This window comes from Coregonus lavaretus, assembly GCF_964263955.1.
Source record: "Coregonus lavaretus genome assembly, chromosome: 24".
NCBI classification, from domain to species: Eukaryota; Metazoa; Chordata; class Actinopteri; order Salmoniformes; family Salmonidae; genus Coregonus; species Coregonus lavaretus.
In genome coordinates this window covers 8,343,749-8,363,794 of record NC_140011.1, presented here as the reverse complement: position 1 = coordinate 8,363,794, position 20,046 = coordinate 8,343,749, and the positions used below count along the sequence as shown (strand labels likewise).

The following is a 20,046-nucleotide window of genomic DNA, read 5'->3' as shown; positions in this document are numbered from 1 at the left end:
TAACTGATGAATTTACGAATGCTCAACACCCATTGAATATGGCTGGTGTCAGTAAACGTCGGCAAAAAAGCTTAATTAAATTGTTGCCAGCAGCACAGTTACAGTCACCAACGCTCTGGATAACATGAAAACAGCCTAACCAGCTCCGCTAGGGCGAGTAAAATGGTCGCCCTAGCAGAGATGGTTTGGCTGTTTTCATGTTATCCAGAGGTAAACAATGAACCATAATCCCAATTTTGTTTCTGGAAGTAGCTAGCAAGCTGGCCAATGTTAGCCAGTTAGCTTAGGTGCTTGACTGCTGTTGTGAGGTCAGAACGCTCGGATCAACCCTACTCATCAGCCAGAGCGTCCAGTGTGCACTCTGAATGCCCCGAGAGCGAAACGAGATGGGTGGGGCTAAAGCTTAAGAGGGTGTGAACAATGCTGAATGGGTGTATACAAAGAAGAGCTGTTCAGTAGATACCAACACATTCTAAGGCCATTTTCTCAAAAATGAGATTACAAGTTTATCAACTTTCAAAGCAGAATTACTTTCCCATTGTTCCTCAAATGAAGTGTATGATATACCATGTTGTAGCTCTGTGTCTCTGCTTTTATCCAATGTAAAAAACAGATTTTCAAATTTTGCTACATAAGACTGAATCAAGGCGGTCGGTCACAAATACAAACCCTCCAACCCAAAAAGGCCTGTGGTGTTGATGGTATCCTAAATGAAATGATAAATTATACAGACTACAAATTCCAATTGGCTATACTTTAACATCATCCTCAGCTCTGGCATCTTCCCCAATATTTGGAACCAAGGACTGATCACCCAATCCACAAAAGTAGAGACAGATTTGACACCAATAACTACCGTGGGACATGCATCAACAGCAACCTTGGGAACATCCTCTGCATTATCATTAACAGCAGACGCGTACATTTCCTCAGTGAAAACAATGTACTTAGCAAATGTCAAATTGGCTTTTTACCAAATTACCATGGAACAGACCACGTATTCACCCTGTACACCCTAACTGACAAACAAGTAAAACAAAGGCAAAGTCTTCTCATGCTTTGTTGATTTCAAAAAAGCTTTTGACTCAATTTGACATGACGGTCTGCTATACAAATTGATGGAAAGTGGTGTTGGGGAAAAAACATACGACATTATAAAATCCATGTACACAAACAAAAAGTGTGCAGTTAAAATTGGCAAAAGACACACACATTTCTTTCCACAAGGCCGTGGGGTGAGACATGGATGCAGCTTAAGCCCCACCCTCTTCAACATATATAATCAACGAATTGGCGAGGGCACTAGAACAGTCTGCAGCACCCGGCCTCACTCTACTATAATCTGAAGTAAAATGTCTACTGTTTGCTGATGATCTGGTGCTTCTGTCTTCAACCAAGGAGGGCCTACAGCAGCACCTAGATCTCCTGCACAGATTCTGTCAGACTTGGGCCCTGACAGTAAACCTCATTAAGACAAAAATAATGGTGTTCCAAAAAAGGTCCAGTTGCCAGGACCACAAATACAAATTACATCTAGACACCGTTGCCCTAGAGCATACAAAAAACAATACATACCTTGGCCCGTTTCAAGTTTTTTTGTCACATCCTCTGCATGTGTTACTGTGTTCTGAGTTTGTTATAACCAATTTATTGATGCAATTATGATAGACTATAGGTCAGGCCCCATTGGTCACGTGCATGCATTGTGATGCATACATGTGTCACGTAAAGAGAGCAAGGGTTGAGGGAATAGGGAATGTTTTTTCTAAACAAATGAGGGATTTAGGTAACTAAACTTTTCAGTCAGAAATGGCTGTAATTATGTTGTAGCTTCTGCAACACGGACAGCGCGATAAACGCTGTTGGTGTTCTGTGGTGGTCGCTGCAGCAGGGAAGAGAGACAATGGATACTAGTCACACAGGCACCTTTTTTTAACACAGCGCAACAAGTCTGAGCCGGCCTGGCACAATCAAATCAATTGCGGTCGGACTCCCTCTAGTCATTTGTGTGTCTTAATTATTTCATCAAACAGTGCACTTAAAGCATCAGACAAGCTCAGTGCATATAGTTCATTTGATTAAAACACATAGGGTGTGTCTATATATGGAAAACTACACACTCAAAAAGAAAAGACAACTTCCGGTCGACCAAGATAAAAAGAAATGTCGGGGACAGCCCTAGTAGGAATACAGGTGAAATCAGTTACTGACACAGACATAGTAGCAGGAAGATCGGAATGCCGTGAACCAAGAGGTTGTGAGTTCAAATCCCTGGTAAGGAAATGTTGAATAATAATGACTTTATAAATAAACATACACAATGTAGTCATGTGTGGACAGTTTATTAAATGCACCACCATGTTCACGAAAATGGTTTGCGCCTACAGACAGTGAGTCACGTGGTTGTGGCTTGCTATATAAAGCAAGCAGGCAGACAGGAATCCAGGCATTCAGTTACTGTTTGATTGAATGTTAGAATGGGCAAAGCGAGTGACCTAAGCAACTTTGATTGTCGTGCCAGGCGCGCCGGTTACAAAATCTCAGAAACAGACGGCCTCCTGAACTTTTCACACACGACAGTGTCTAGGGTTTACAGAGAATGGTGCGATAAACAAAAAACATCCAGTCAGTGGCAGTCCTGTGGGTGAAAACAGCTTGTTCATGAGATGTCGAAGGAGAATGGCAAGAATCGTGCAAGCTAACAGGCGGGCAAATAACGGCACAGTACAACAGTGGTGTGTAGAATGGCACAATGGACTATTGCAGCAGACGACCACACCGGGTTCCACTCCTATCAGCTAAAAACAAGAAGAAGCGCTCCAGTGGGCACGCGATCACCAACACTGGACAATTGAGGAGTGGAAAAACATTGCCTGGTCTGACGAATTCCGGTTCCTGTTGTGTCATGAGTCAGGATTTGGCATAAGAAGCATGAGTCCATGGCCCCCATCCTGCCTGGTGTCAGCGGTACAGGCTGATGTCGGGAATGTTTTCCTGGCACACGTTAGGTCCCTTAATACCAATTGAGCGATGTTTCCGTTCCCTGAAGAATTCAGACTGTTCTGGAGGCAAAGCGGGGTCCGTCATGGTACTAGATGGGTGTACCTAATAAACTGGCGACATAGTGTATGTATGTTGAAAACACTATGTTAAAAGCACTGTGTGTATCATAATGACACATTTTGTTTGCAGGGCATCACCTATGAAATCACATGTGAAAATGTGTTAGAGGTTATGTGATCACGTGAAAATCCACATGTGCAACTTCATGTGAAATATCATCACATGTGAAGTGTTCCAAAAACACAAGGCAAAACATGTGGAAATGTCACAAGGGTGGGTTCTGATAGTTCTGTGGCAGGGAGCCAACCATTTTACTGGTCTATGACTGGTTAAATCAAATCATGCTTTGTAGACTAACAGTAAAATGCTTATTTACGGTTCCTTTTCCAACAATGCAGAGATAAAGATAAGATAAAAAATATTATAAAAAATTGAAATAGTGACACAAGGAATAAATACACAGTGAATAACAAATAAAAACAATAAGTAGTGATCGCTGTTCTGATGTCCAACAGCTCTTTTCGGTCAAAGGAAACAATGGCGGAAACCTTATGTACAAAAAAAGTTACGATCAGCAAAAAAACAACACACAAAATAGCATAATTGGTCAGGAGCCCATAAAACGGCCGCTATACATATTGCCAGCAGTCTGGATAACAGGGGAAAATAGAGAGAGAGAGAGAGAGAGAGAGAGAGAGAGAGAGAGAGAGAGAGAGAGAGAGAGAGAGATGTGTTTTGTCAAAGGGGAGCACGAGGTTCTAGCGTGTGGAAGAATCATCTTAAATGTCAGCTTTTGTAGGGCCTATGACATTTGAGCTTGTTAACATTCCTCCCTTCACTTCAATTACAGAGGTCCACTGTCTGCCCAACCCACAGGCTGAGGCTGGGGGAGAGGGGTCGAGAGGGGAGAGGGGGCACTGCCTAATTTAGGGAGAGTTTTACTGGAACTCAATGGGCTGGGGATGTGGGAGAGAGGGAGGAGAAAGAGGGGAGAGAGAAGGAAAACAGGGGGAGAGTGGGGGCATTACCACTGTCCAACTCATGGGCTTAAGGTAGGGCTGGGTTTGGTGGAGAGAGGGAGAGGCAAGGGGGAGTTGTTACTGTGCCCATTCCTCCCTTTGTCCCAATGACAGGGCAGATTCCCTGGCTGGGATGGAGGCTGGGGTGGAGGCTGGGAATACGAGGCTGAGTCATTGTGAGGGGCACCATAGTGTGAACAGACAGTAAAATCCCTCCCAGGAGCACAATAAATCCATTACCTAAAGAGTTTTTAACAATTTAACTCTGGACAGGAATGAGGAGTCTATACACCCCTGTCGGTTGCCCCTGGGAGGTTAAATTACTATAATCAGGGTTCGTACAGACAGTGGCAAGTTAAATTCAAGGACTTTCAAGTACTTTTTCAAGCACTAATATTTATTTTCAAGGACCATCAATTTGTAATAGTTCATATTATGCAATTGTTTCTAGTCGCCACCAAATGGCAGTATATCACTACAACCTCATGAAGAAAAAAAATTACTTCGTATGCATCACTACCTTACAAGTTCTACTCAATAATACATTGTTTCACTACTTATGTAATACATACATGAGTGGTAAGTCAGTAATGATGATTTTTTAATTTGAGTAGTGATGAGCAGAGTTTTGGGACATGCCTACTGGTGAACACACATTTCCTATTCGCATTACTACACAATTCCAGCTTAATTACTGTTTTTATTGGGCATTAATAGCTACGACTGGCAGCTTTAGTGTCGCCGGTTGGGAGAAGGGTGGGTGGGGTGTGTGAGGAAAACGGCACGTGAACGGCCACCAGAACGAAAGGAGCACTGCTGCCACTTGATAAAGCGGAATACCCCGGTTTCATGAGAAACTCGCTTACCTCCTCTGGAGCGCTACGCTGGAGATTCTGGAGCCTGCCGGGCTTTTCTCTCCCAGTGCTCCCTCATCTTCGAGCTGCAGCCTACTTCGTTCCCCTCGGACCGCTCGAAGATAGCGTACCTCATAACGCTGATGTCCGGGAGGGCACTCGCCTGGGCTACGGCGGTGTGGGAGTAACAGTCCACCATTTGCCTCAATCTGGAGGAGTTTGTGGCGGAGGTACGAAAAGTGTTCGATTCTCCGTTGTCCGGGAGAGAGAGCTGCTCCAACTACGTCAAGACTCCCGTAGTGTGGCAGACTACACAGTGGATTTTCGCACATTGGCGGCTGAGAGTGCCTGGAACCCAGAAGCCTTTCTTCACAGATTATCGGAGGTGAATAAAGATGAGCTTGCAGCCCGGGAGCTGCACATGGACCTCAACTCCCTCATAGCCTTGACCATCCGGATCAATGGGCAGCTATGGGAACGTAGGAGGGAGAGGGAGTCTGTTCCCTGTCACCCTCGCTCGTCCTCGATTTCCACCTCGCCTCCGAGGAATTCTGGAAATCCCAGATTCTCTCGGAAATCACTGAGGGTTGCCGACTCGCCTCCTCCTTGGCAGAGCTAGATTGTCTCCTGCCGAACAGTTATACAGACTGAACACCAAGAGCTCTCTGTATTGTGGGACTACAGGTCATTACATTTCTACCTGTCCTGTAAAAAGACACGGTTCATCTGGAGGTATGAGTACTCTGGTGGGCATTATGAAGAATGTCCAGTCTCCCCTTACTCATACCCCTCTCCATGCCATCCTGCTGTGGGGTGACCAGTCTAAATCTCTCCGGGTTCTCATTGACTCTTTGGCCGACGAGAGTTTTATGGACGCTACCCTGGTGTCAGAGTTGGGAGATCCCTACTCAAACCCTTCATTCCCATGGATGTCAGAGAGCTGGATGGGTGTTCTATTGGCAGAGTCACCCACAACACGGTTCTTATCAACCTGCGAGTGTCAGGAAACCACAGCAAGTCGATCCAGTTTGTACTTAACAAATCCCCTCAGGTACCCGTTGTGTTGGGGTTTTCATGGCTCCAGAGACACAATCCCCTTGTGGACTGGAATGCAAAGCCCGTGCCACCTCGCTTCCTCCCCATCGGCCCTATGACTGCGCCATCGACTTTCTCCCGGGCACTACACCCCCTCGGGGGCGACTTTATTCCCTGTCGGATCCAGAGACCAAGGCGATGGAAACGTACATTGAGGACTCCCTGGCTGTAGGGTGTCTCCGTCCTTCTGCCTCCCCCGCAGGCGCAGGGTTTTGTCCTTCTTCTCCACAAAGAAGAACCCTGTGCCGTGTATCGACTACTGGGGCCTGAATGGTTAAAAACCGTTACCCGCTTCCATCCATCGAGCCTCTCCAGGGGGCTACCATCTTCTCCAAGTTGTACTTCCGGAACACCTACCATCTGGTACGGATACGGGTAGGGGACGAGTGGAAGACCGCCTTTAACACAGCTAGTCTACCTTGATGACATTCTCTTTTTTTCCAGCTTGGCTCAAGAACATGTCCTCCATGTCTGACAAGTCGTCCAGCATCTTCTGGAGAACCAGCTGTTCGTCAAAGTGGAGAAATGCGAATTCCATCGCTCCACCATCTCCTTCCTTGGATACATCATCGCTGCAGGCAATATACAGATGGATCCTGGAAAGGTGAGAGCGGTGGTGGATTGGCCTCAACCCACCTCCAGAGTGCAGCTGCAACACTTCTTGGGGTTCGCCAATTTCTACCGCCGGTTCATCCGGGGTTACAGCACCCTGGCTTCCCCCCTTCCAGCACTCACCTCTCCCAAGGTCCCGTTCACGTGATCTCCAACTGCAGACCGAACGTTCTTGGACCGCAAGCACCGATTCACGACCGCCCCCATCCTAATCCATCCGGATCCGTCCCGGCAGTTCGTGGTGGAGGTCGACACCTCGGACGTCGGAGTGGGGCTGTCCTGTCCCAGCGTTCGGCCCAAGACCAAAAGCTGCATCCCTGCGCTTTCCTCTCCCATCGTCTCAACACCACTGAAAGGAATTACGACGTGGGTAACCGAGAACTACTCGCAGTGAAGATGGCGTTGGAGGAGCGGAGGCACTGGTTAGAGGGGACGGAACACCCTTTCATAGTGTGGACGGATCACAAGAACCTGAAATATCTACGCACCGCCAAGCGCCTCAACTCCAGGCAAGCTCGATGGGCCCTGCTATTCACTCGGTTCAACATCACCATCTCCTACCGCCCGGGGTCCAAGACTGTGAAGCCGAATGTGCTTCACATCTCTATAGCCACGCTGCTACACCATCGGACTCCGAGACCATCCTCCCTACCTCGTCTCGTGGCTGCACTCATCTGAGGTACAGAGAACCAGGCGCAGCGTTCCCAGCCGGACCCCGGGGGGAGCCCGGTTAACCGGATGTTTGTCCCGGACTCTGCCTGTTCCCCGGTTTTGGAATGGGCTCATTCCTCTCGACTGGCCTGCCATTCTGGCTCCCGTCAAACCCTGGCCTTTGTACGACTATGTTTTTGGTGGCCCACCTTGGTTCCTGACGTCTCCAGGTTCGTCGCCGCCTGCACCGTGTGTGCTCAGAACAAAACTCTGCAGCAAGCTCCGGCTGGCCTCCTTCAACGTCTTCCCATTCCTCACCGCCCCTGGTCCCATATATCCCTGGACTTCGTCACGGGTCTCCCTCCATCAGATGGCAACACCCCTATCCTCACGGTGGTGGATAGGTTTTCCAAAGCCACCCATTTATTCCCCTTCCCAAATTACCCTCAGGCAAGAAAACGGCCCAGCTTATGGTGCAGCATGTCTTCCGGATCCATGGACTTCTGGTGGACATGGTCTCCGATCGCGGTCCTCAGTTCTCGTCCCAGTTCTGAAAGGCGTTCTGCACCCTCATTGGGGCATCGGCCAGCCTGTCCTCCAGTTTTCACCCCCAATCTAATGGCCAGTTGGAGCAATCCAATCAGGACCCGGAGATGACTCTTCATTGCCTCGTCTCCGCCAAACCTACCACCTGGAACCAGCAACTTGTGTGGGTGGAATACGCCCGCAACACCCTTCCCTGCTTGGCCACTGGGCTCTCGCCATTCGAGTGTTCCATGGGTTATCAGCCCCCGCTCTTCCCTGAGGAAGAGGTCAGCATACCTTCTGCCCAGATGTTCGTCCGTCGCTGTCGCCGTACCTGGAAGAGAACCCAGGTCGCTCTTCTCAAGATCACCTCCAGGTATCGACGACAGGAGGACTGCCACAGGACCCCTGCTCTCCGCTACCGTCTTGGGCAGAGGGTACGGCTGTCCACTCGGGATCTGCCCCTCTGGGTGGAGTCCCGCAAACTTTCCCCCCGTTTTATCGGCTCTTTCCCCATCTCTAAGATTCTTAGCCCCTCTGCTGTTCGTCTCCTGTTGCCCCGCACCCTCCGTGTACATCCCACGTTGCATGTGTCTAGAATTAAACCCCTGTCTCACAGCCCTTTGTCCCCATTATCCCATGTTCTGTCAAGTCCTACCAGTGTGTTCCCGTGTTTCCTGTGCTCTAGTTTTAGTTTTTCCTAGTCTTCCCAGTTCTGACCTTTCTGCCTGTCCTGACCCTGATCCTGACTGCCGTCCTGTACCTGCCTGACTCTGATTTGGATTACGACTCTTTGCCTGCCTTGACTTACCTTTTGCCTCCCCCTTGTATTATTATAAACTCTGAGACTCGTACTATCTGCCTCCTGTGTCTGCCTCTTGGTCTTAGCCTGAGTCCTGATAGACTCATACATTTCCTCAGTGAAAACAATGTACTTAGCAAATGTCAAATTGGCTTTTTCCCAAATTATCGTGCGACAAACCACGTATTCACCCTGCACACCCTAATTGACAAACAAACAAAACAAAGGCAAAGTCTTCTCATGCTTTGTTGATTTCAAAAAAGCTTATGACTCAATTTGGCATGAGGGTCTGCTATACGAATTGATGGAAAGTGGTGTTGTAGGAAAAACATATGACATTATAAAATCCATGTACACAAACAACAAGTGTGCAGTTAAAATTTGCAAAAAACACACACATTTCTTTCCACATGGTTGTGAGGTGAGACAGGGATGCAGCTTAAGCCCCACCCTCTTCAACATATATATCAACGAATTGGCGAGGGCACTAGAACAGTCTGCAGCACCCGGCCTCACCATAGACAAATGTCTACTGTTTACTGATGATCTGGTGCTTCTGTCCCGAACCAAGGAGGGCCTACAGCAGCACCTGATCTTCTGCACAGATTCTGTCAGACCTGGGCCCTGACAGTAAACCTCAGTAAGACAAAAATAATGGTGTTCCAAAAAAGGTCCAGTTGCCAGGACCACAAATCCCTGTTCTCTCCTCTCTGCACAGGCTACACAAACGCCCCACACCGCGTGGCTGCTGCCTCTCTAACCTGGTGGTCCCTGCACGCACCCCACACCTGGAGTTCCAGGTCTCAGGCAGCCTCTGGAACTGCCGTTCTGCTGCCAACAAAGCTGACTTCATCCCAGCCTATGCTAATCTCCAGTCCCTCGACTTCCTGGCGCTGACGGAAACATGGATTACCACTGAAAACACTGCTACTCCTACTGCTCTCTCCTCGTCTGACCATGTGTTCTCGCATACCCCGAGAGCATCTGGTCAGAGGGGTGGTGGCACAGGAATCCTCATCTCTCCCAAGTGGACATTCTCAATTTTTCCCCTAACCCATCTGTCTATCTCCTCATTTGAATTCCATGCTGTCACAGTCACTAGCCCATTTAAGCTTAATATCCTTGTCATCTATCGCCCTCCAGGTTCCCTTGGAGAGTTCATCAATGAGCTTGACGCCTTGATAAGTTCCTTTCCTGAGGATGGCTCACCCCTCACAGTTTTGGGGGATTTCAACCTCCCTATGTCCACATTTGACTCATTTCTCTCTGCCTCCTTCTTTCCACTTCTCTCCTCTTTTGACCTCACCCTCTCACCGTCCCCCCCTACTCACAAGGCAGGCAATACGCTTGACCTCATCTTTACTAGATGCTGCTCCTCTACTAATCTCACTGCAACTCCCCTCCATGTCTCCGACCACTACTTTGTTTCCTTTTCTCTCTCGCTCTCCTCCCACACTACTCACTCTGCCCCTACACAGATGGTAATGCGCCGCCGCAACCTTCGCTCTCTCTCTCCCACTACTCTCTCCTCTTCCATCCTATCATCTCTTCCCTCTGCTCAATCCTTCTCCCTCCAATCTCCTGATTCTGCCTCCTCAACCCTCCTCTCCTCCCTTTCTGCATCCTTTGACTCTCTGTGTCCCCTATCCTCCCGGCCGGCTCGGTCCTCCCCTCCAGCTCCGTGGCTTGATGACTCATTGCGAGCTCACAGAACAGAGCTCCGGGCAGCGGAGCGGAAATGGAAGAAAACTAAACTCCCTGCCGACCTGGCATCTTTTCACTCCCTCCTCTCTACATTTTCTTCATCTGTTTCTGCTGCTAAGGCCACTTTCTACCACTCTAAATTCCAAGCATCTGCCTCTAACCCTAGGAAGCTCTTTGCCACATTTTCCTCCCTCCTGAATCCAATTTCAGGACTGGTCATTCAACTGAGACTGCTCTTCTCTGTGTCACGGAGGCTCTCCGCACTGCTAAAGCTAACTCTCTCTCCTCTGCTCTTGTCCTTCTAGACCTGTCTGCTGCCTTTGATACTGTGAACCATCAGATCCTCCTCTCCACCCTCTCCGAGCTGGGCATCTCCGGCGCGGCTCACTCCTGGATTGCGTCCTACCTGACCGGTCGCTCCTACCAAGTGGCGTGGCGAGAAGCTGTCTCCGCACCACGTGCTCTCACCACTGGTGTCCCCCAGGGCTCAGTTCTAGGCCCTCTCCTTTTCTCCCTATACACCAAGTCACTTGGCTCTGTCATATCCTCACATGGCCTCTCCTATCATTGCTACGCTGACGATACACAACTAATCTTCTCCTTTCCCCCTTCTGATAACCAGGTGGCGAATCGCATCTCTGCATGTCTGGCAGACATATCAGTATGGATGACGGATCACCACCTCAAGCTGAACCCTGGCAAGACGGAGCTGCTCTTCCTCCCGGGGAAGGACTGCCCGTTCCATGATCTCGCCATCACGGTTGACAACTCCGCTGTGTCCTCCTCCCAGAGTGCGAAGAGCCTAGGCGTGACCCTGGACAACACCCTGTCGTTCTCCGCCAACATCAAGGCGGTGACCCGCTCCTGCAGGTTCATGCTCTACAACATTCGGAGAGTACGACCCTGCCTTACACAGGAAGCGGCACAGGTCCTAATCCAGGCACTTGTCATCTCCCGTCTGGACTACTGCAACTCGCTGTTGGCTGGCCTCCCTGCCTGTGCCATTAAACCCCTACAACTCATCCAGAATGCCGCAGCCCGTCTGGTGTTCAACCTTCCCAAGTTCTCTCACGTCACCCCCCTCCTCCGCACACTCCACTGGCTTCCAGTTGAAGCTCGCATCCGCTACAAGACCATGGTGCTTGCCTATGGAGCAGTGAGGGGAACGGCACCTCTGTACCTTCGGGCTCTGATCAGTCCCTACACCCAAACGAGGGCATTGCGTTCATCCACCTCTGGCCTGCTGGCTCCCCTTCCTCTGTGGAAGCATAGTTCCCGCTCAGCCCAGTCAAAACTGTTCGCTGCTCTGGCACCCCAATGGTGGAACAAGCTCCCTCACGACGCCAGGACAGCAGAGTCACTCACCACCTTCCGGAGACATTTGAAACCCCACCTCTTTAAGGAATACCTGGGATAGGATAAAGTAATCCTTCTACCCCCCCCCCCCAAAAAAAAATTGTAAAGTGGTTATCCCACTGGCTATAGGGTGAACGCACCAATTGGTGAGTCGCTCTGGATAAGAGCGTCTGCTAAATGACGTAAATGTGCCCTTGAGCAAGGCACTTAACCCTAATTGCTCCTGTAAGTCGCTCTGGATAAGAGCGTCTGCTAAATGACTAAAATGTAATGTAAATGTAAATACAAAATCCAATCTAGACACCGTTGCCCTAGAGCACACAAAAAAACAATACATACCTCAGCCTAAACATCAGCGCAACAGGTAACTTCCACAAAGCTGTGAACAATCTGAGCAACAAGGCAAGAAGGGCCTTCAATGCCATCAAAAGGAACATACAATTCGACATACCAATTAGGATCTGGCGTGAGGTCTGGGGTCCGCTCACCAACCAAGAATTCACAAAATGGGACAAACGCCAAATTGAGACTGCATGCAAAATTCAGCAAAAAATATCCTCTGTGTACAACTTAAAACACCAAATAATGCATGCAGAGCAGAATTAGGCCAATACCCGCTAATTATCAAAATCCATAAAAGAGCTGTTAAATTCTACAACTACCTAAAAGGAAGCGATTCCCAAACCTTCCATAAGAAAGCCATCACCTACAGAGAGAGTCCCCTAAACAAGCTGGTCCACAAACAGACCCCACAGAGCCCCAGGACAGCAACACAATTAGACCCAACCAAATAATGAGAAAACAAAAAGACAATTACTTGACACATTGGAAAGAATTAACAAATAAACTGTGCAAACCAGAATGCTATTTGGCACTAAACAGAGAGTACACAGTGGCAGAACACCTGACCACTGTGACTGACCCAAAATTAAGGAAAGCTTAGACTATGTACAGACTCAGTGAGCATAGCCTTGCTATTGAGAAAGGCCGCCATAGGCAGACCTGGCTCTCAAGAGAAGACAGGCTATGTGCACACTGCCCACAAAATGAGGTGGAACCTGAGCAGCACTTCCTAACCTCCTGCCAAATGTATGACCATATTAGAGACACATATTTCCCTCAGATTACACAGACCCACAAAGAATTAAAAAACAAATCCAATTTTGATAAGCTCCCATATCTATTGGGTGAACTACCACAAGAAAAGGGCAACCAGTGAAGAATGAACATTATTGTAAATACAACCCATATTTATGTTTATTTATTTTCCCTTTTGTACTTTAACTATTGTTACAACACTGTATATAGACATAATATGACATTTGAAATGTCTTTATTCTTTTGGAACTTTTGTGAGTGTAATGTTTACTGTTCATTTTTTATTATTTATTTCACTTTTGTTTATTATCTATTTCGCTTGCTTTGGCAATGTAAACATGTTTCCCATGCCAATAAAGCCATTTAAATTGAAATTAAATTGAGAGAGATAAACAGATAAATATATCTTACCTGTTTGTAATGTTGGAAGTTCCTCATCATCATCCAGAGAGAGAACAAGCTGCTCTTCAAAAACCTATTTGGATTTGAAATGATACAATGAACCGTTTAGAAATTACAACACTTTTTGTACATTTTAGGGGACCAAAAGTATTGGCAAATTCACTTATATGTGTATTAAAGAAGTCAAAAGTTTAGTGTTTGTTCCCATTTTACTAGCACACAATGATTACATCAAGCTTGTGACTCTACAAACTTGTTGGATGCATTTGCTGTTTGTTTTGGTTGAGTTCATATTATTTAGTGCCCAATAGAAATGAATGGTAAATAATGTATTGTGTCATTTTGGAGTCACTTTTATTGTAAATAAGAATAGAATATGTTTCAAAACACTTTTACATTAATGTGGATGCTACCATGATTACGGATAGTCCTGAATGAATCGTGAATAATGATGATTTTAATGTTCCGGTGAGGCATGGTGTTCATTGAACTTGTTCTGCGTGATTCTATTGAGTGAGAAAGTTAGACGCACAAATATCATACCCCCCCCCCCAAAAATGCTAAACCCCCCTGTTATTGTCATGGTGAGAGGTTAGCATGTCTTGGGGGTATGACTCCCGAGTGGCGCAGTGGTCTAAGGCAGTGCTAGCTGTGCCACTAGAGATCCTGGTTCGAATCCAGGCTCTGTCGTAGCCGGCCGCGACCGGGAGACCCATGGGGCGGCGCACAATTGGCCCAGCGTCGTCCAGGGTAGGGGAGGGAATGGCCGGCAGGGATGTAGCTCAGTTGGTAGAGCATGGCGTTTGCAATGCCACGGTTGTGGGTTCGATTCCCACGGGGGGCCAGTATAAAAAATATAAAAATGTATTCACTAACTGTAAGTCGCTCTGGATAAGGGCGTCTGCTAAATGTAAAAAATTTATGATATTTGTGCATCCTTAACTTTCTCACTCATTACAATCATGCCTGACAATGCCGATGAACACCTTGCCTCATTGGAAGAGCCGCCTTCCACAGGTGATAAACCCAAGGCATGGATTCATTCCTTCAATTCAGTACCGCTCTTCACCGAGCCTGCGATGATGAAAATGTTGGAAGTAGTTGTTTCCCTCCTTCAGGGAACAGTAGTTATAGTCATAACTGTACGTTCCCTTTGGGTCGGTCAACTCGGTACAACACAGCTATGGGGACATGAAATCATGGCCCAGAGTTCCAACCAGACAGGAAAAGCTGTGGTACCCAGGTATTGCTCAATCTGCTCTCTGCCTAATGATCCTGCCCCAGCCGTAAGCACACTGGGGGCAGTGACATCCAAGCGATAAAACCTCACAAAAGTGTATCCCCTACAGGCAAACCTTTAAACAATGCCCAAGATGCCGCCAGACCTGGAGGATTGGGTGCGTATACGTTAAGTAATTCCTGCCTTTTGCTGTCATATGCCAGAGCAATAGCCTCCACAATCCAGTAGGAGAGACACTGGTTAGAAAGCACTCTACCACAAGTCGAATTAGCCTTGGAGTCACCAAAGGCGAACATCATACAGGAGGGGCCAAAGCCACGAGCAGGGCGTTTTTGTATGAGAGGATCTTCAGATCCACAGACTCCATCAGTTCAAAGGGGGCCTCACACGGCACATGCAAATCCAAAGCCAAATCTCAAGTGGGCGCAATAGAAAACCGGCGAGGGGAAGAGCCCCTGGAATGGCACCATCAATTTCCACATGACACGCTGAAATAGCTGCAATCTACAGTGCATTTGGAAAGTATTCAGTCCCCTTCCCTTTTTCCACATTTTGTTAAGTTACATCCTTATTCTAAAATGGATTAAATTATTTTTTCACCTCATCAATCTACACACAATACCCAATAACGACAAAGCGAAAACAGGTTTTTAGAAATGTTTCTTAGTGCTGGCCGCCCGGCCAAACCGAGCAATCGGGGGAGAAGGGCCTTGGTCAGGGAGGTGACCAAGAACCCGACGGAAGCCACCCCTCAGTAAAAGGCACATGACAGCCCGCTTGGAGTTTGCCAAAAGGCACCTAAATGACACTCAGACCAAGAGAAACAAGATCTGATGAAACCAAGATTTATTTAGTTGGCCTGAATGCCAAGCGTCATGTCTGGAGGAATCCTGGCACCATCCCTACGGTGAAACATGGTGGTGGCAGCATCATGCTGATGGGATGTTTTTCAGCGGCAGGGACTGGGAGACTAGTCAGGATCGAGGGAAAGCTGAACGGAGCAAAGTACAGAGAGATCCTTCATGAAAACCTGCTCCAGAGCGCTCTGGACCTCAGACTGGGGCGAAGGTTCACCTTTCAACAGGACAACGACCCTAAGCACACAGCCAAGACAACGCAGGAGTGGCATCGGGACAAGTCTCTGAATGTCCTTGAGTGGCCCAGCCAAAGCCCGGACTTGAACCCGATCGAATATCTCTGGAGTGACCTGAAAATAGCTGTGCAGCGGCGCTCCCTATACAACCTGACAGAGCTTGAGAGGATCTGCAGAGAATAATGGGAGAAACTCCACAAATACAGGTGTGCCAAGCTTGCAGGGTCAATACACAATGGCCTCTCTTCACTGACCAGAGAACAAAGGAAGATGGGGGGCCATTCACTGCAAGCTCCCAGCAGGAGTAGTACTTCCCCTCTTTTGCTCATCCACACCTCTAGTCTACATCAAAGCTCCTCCTATCAGCTCAAGGGTGGCAAGTTTAACCAAATGGTGCTTAGACGGCCTGCCGGAGACATGGACAAAGCAGGGTTCTGACGAAGAGTGATGATGACTACAACAATGATCTTCTCCATTGTAGAACAATACACTGCACGCAAAAGTGTCTCAAACTCTTATTTCCTCACGCAAACAGCATAAACAGACAGAAAATGTTTACGTGTTGATGTGTGTGTAATAAGATAGAATTTTAGAACGTGTGTGATATGCTTTTCTGACAATTAACAGGTATTGTTCTTATTCGTCCAAGGAAAAGTATACTGTTTGGTATCTGTGCGATCACAGTCTTCGCACAGGCGATGGAAGAAGTTATGAGAGTATACAAAGTACCCTCCATTTATGTGGACAATTGATTAACTCATGTCTTAACTCACTTAGTCCCCTGTAGCTCAGTTGGTAGAGCATAGCGCTTGCAACGCCAGGGTTGTGGGTTCGTTTCCCACGGGGGGCCAGTATGAAAATGTATGCACTCCCTAACTGTAAGTCGCTCTGGATAAGAGCGTCTGCTAAATGACTAAAATGTAAATAAGTCACAGAACAATGCAGGCGATGAATGGGGCTGACCCAGCCCCAGAAACTATTCCCTCACCTGAATCAATTACAGCTCTCCTAACGGGAGGCCTCACCTCTTCCTGTCCAGGACTATAAACTGAATGTGTGAACACCACTCCTTATGTTCCGATGCCGACCAGCCATGGTTGCTGTCATACGAACCACAAAACAATCCAAGGATGCCCCACGCGGGCCACTTGTGGGATTTTCTGGACTACTGAAATCCTTTGTTTTGGACCGCTGGTTCCAGACAGATAAGAGAGTTTTCCAGCTCAACCTCACCTTCGTTTCTCTGATTTGATGTGATCGTGTAATCTGTAGGCTATCTGTTACTTTATTATTATTGGCTATATTTCTCCTATAGAAATAACGGTCTCTGCTTATTTTATAATTGATATATTTGAAATTATATTAGAAATAGGTTAGACAAACTCCCTTATCCTTTTTCACTTTCTTTTCTTATTCGTCAAAATTTTCACTATTCATTCATCCTGTACATTCATTGTTTTATCCTGGTTATTTCTAAATAAATCCTTTGTAAAGATATCTACTGTCAAGAACGCATTGCCTTGTCATTTTAGGAACTTAATTGCCTTCAGAATGATAAGTTAACCATAGATATAATTGTAGCTATATTATAGTTTATTGCTGACTCATAGCAAGTGCAGTTCTAAGTGTACACACTCCCTTACAAGGCGAATGATCACCACGAACCAAGGCCGCTGAATCAGGTCCACAATGAAAAACAGCCCACAATGCACGTTTTCTCGCGATGCTTAAAGATCTTCGTCGGCCCTGCTGAACATTTCCCATATCTGGGAGACCCAGAAGAACGGGGGCTCCTCCTGGATAGCAGATCCAGAGCCGTGTTGAGGGACACCGCTCCACAGCAGTAGGGAGCGAGCCAAGGATAAGAGGGGGCGAGACCGCACCCCTCCCTGTCTGTTGATGTATGCCACCACTGTCGGTCCTCAACAGTACATGCTGGCCTGCCTACAACGGGAGAAAACACCTTAGCGTTATGTATACCATCAAAAGCTCCTGGTAATTGATGTGCAGCGCTCTCTGCGACACTGTCCACAACCCCGGAATTGAGCTGCCCTTACACAGCGCACGCCACCTTGCGGAATAGAACTCAACCCATGGGGGTCCCCAACGACAAGAGCTGTGGGTCCCTCCAACGAGCCAGAGTCCGTAGGCATGACAGGGACACCCGGAGTGACCGGTTCAGGTGGCGCGATGCATCCAAGTAAGTGTCTATCACCCACCGCTGGAAAGGTCCCATCAGCAACAATCCTGGGGGAACCACGGCTATCATAGAAGCCATCATTTCTAACGTGACCAAACCGAAATTGTCCAGGGACAAGAATGCACGATTCTCGGCTGAATCTAACTCGAGACACATAAACGGAATGTGCTGAAACGGGGTCAAACAGCTCTTCTCTTGATTCACTATGAAACCCAGAAACTGAACATGGGAAACTAGCATGGACGTGTGTAACACCACCTGCTCCCTCGACTCCGCTACCACAAGCCAATCGTCCAGATAGTCCAATATCCCAAGCCCCTGACATCGCATAGGTGCCAAACCCTCCCTCCACAACTTTGGTGAAAGTGCGAGGCGGGAGGGAAAGCCCAAAAGGGACAACCAGAAACTTGTAAGCTACAGCCTCGAAATTGAACCTCAGGAACTTTCTGTGAGGGGGATATTAAGCCACATAAAAGTATGCGCCCTTCTGGTCGATGGAGGTGAACCAATCACCCGGGCACACTGACTAACAACCAGCTGTTCGTGAGCATTCTGAATTTGTACACCATGAAGGGCTTGTTTAGGGCACGCAGGTTTAAAAAGGGACGCAAAGGCCTCCTGAGTGGCGCAGCGGTCTAAGGCACTGCATCACAGTGCTTGAGGCGTCACTACAGACCTGGGTTCGATCCCAGGCTGTGTCGCAGCCGGCAGCGACCAGGAGACCCATGAGGCGGGGCACAATTGGTCCAGCGTCGTCCAGGTTAGTGGAGGGTTTGGCCGGCCAGGATGTCCTTGTCCCATGGCACTCTAGCGCCTCCAGTGGCGGCACGTGCACGCTGACACGGTCGCCAGTTGTACGGTGTTTCCTCCGACACATTGGTGCGGTTGACTTCCGGGTTAAGCGAGCAGTGTGTTAAGAAGCAGTGCGGCTTGGCAGGGTTGTGTTTTGGAGGACACATGGCTCTCGACCTTCGCCTCTCCTGAGTCCGTACGGAGTAGCAGCGATGGGACAAGGCTGTAACTACCAATTGGAGATCACTAAAAAGGGATGTAAAGTCCTGCCTCTTCTGGGAACCAGGAAATACTGGCTGTACCAGCCGTCCTGGGCCTCTGACATAGGAACCACTTTGACAATAACGTGGGGGGATCACACAATTAATTATAGTCTGTACCCCAACGTCACTGTTCGTGGGCTGATCAACACAGACAGCGAGTCTCCCATAAAGTGCCATCTGAAGGGGCGGAATGCCATCTTGTGGACTGGGAGAATTTGGTAATTTTTCCATTTCCACCATTCTCGTCAAACCAGTGTCTGACTGTGGGGAAGGGACTCTTTTTATTCAGCTCCCATGTGTATTACACAACACTCTTGACACCCGTAAACACTGTGGGTTAGAAACAATGTGTTTAAGTGCCAACGTTTGCCTGAAGCCCGGTTCACTCTGGGTTCAGGGGCTTCGGCTACCAGTGACGTACCCCGATTGGCTGTGCTACTTGGGGTTACTGTTGGCACAGCAAACATCTGGGGAGGGGCGCAAGGCGAGAACCTAGCTGTGCCACCTCCCCTCTCATCGCGCTAGGTGCATGGGGGCTGCACGCATAAAGAATTGACCCAGGAAAAATGTTTGCAATGAGGTTATCATGCCCACCAGTCATAGGTACCGATGACACTGCACCTTGTAACCGAGCTAGAAAAAGGGACAGACAGCTCTGAAAAATTGACCCCATCTGTGATAACAGACAGGGCGATTCGCAATTTAATCTAATTCCCAGGAACTAAATACATTGAGCAGGAGACCAACTTCTTGGAGTTCATATGAACCACAGAGACTGGGTGTGGGATAATAGCATGATTGCCAATCGCCTACTGAGTCCATAACCTGTATCAGTAAGCACCTCATCAGGACCAGTGAGCTACAGGGAGGAATCAGCAATGAATACGAGTAATGTGTCACCAATGAGGGAGGGGTGCCCCCTTGAGGACAGAGAGCGTCTGATACTGTATAGCTCGCATGAAGCCCGGACGTTTTATGGGCACAGGAGCTCCAGCAATGGGATAGCACTAGCCAAGCCCGCTAACAACACAGAGCTAGCCAAATAAAACCACATGATGTCTAGAGAATCTCTCTGACCACAGCATGGTCCATTTAGAATAACCAAGCGACTGAACGCTACGTATGACTTGCTCAAGGGCACATAGACAAATGTTCCACCTAGTCAGCTCGGGGATTAGAACCAGCAACCTTTTGGTTACTGGCCCAACGCTCTTAGCTTAACCGCTAAGATACCTGCTTTAACGAGTCAGCTAACCTGGCTAACACGCTATGCAGCG

The 20,046-nt window shown here is 48.0% G+C and overlaps 1 protein-coding gene across 1 annotated transcript in view; it reads right to left on the bottom strand.

Annotated features, from left to right (window-relative positions):
• The window catches only part of LOC311100048 (rho guanine nucleotide exchange factor 28-like), a 132,365-nt gene that overhangs the window by 57,285 nt on the left and 55,034 nt on the right, over positions 1-20,046 (bottom strand). The window contains 1 exon segment of the mRNA XM_084140790.1: positions 13,191-13,254. Within this exon segment, the coding sequence (XP_083996916.1) occupies positions 13,191-13,254 (64 nt within the window).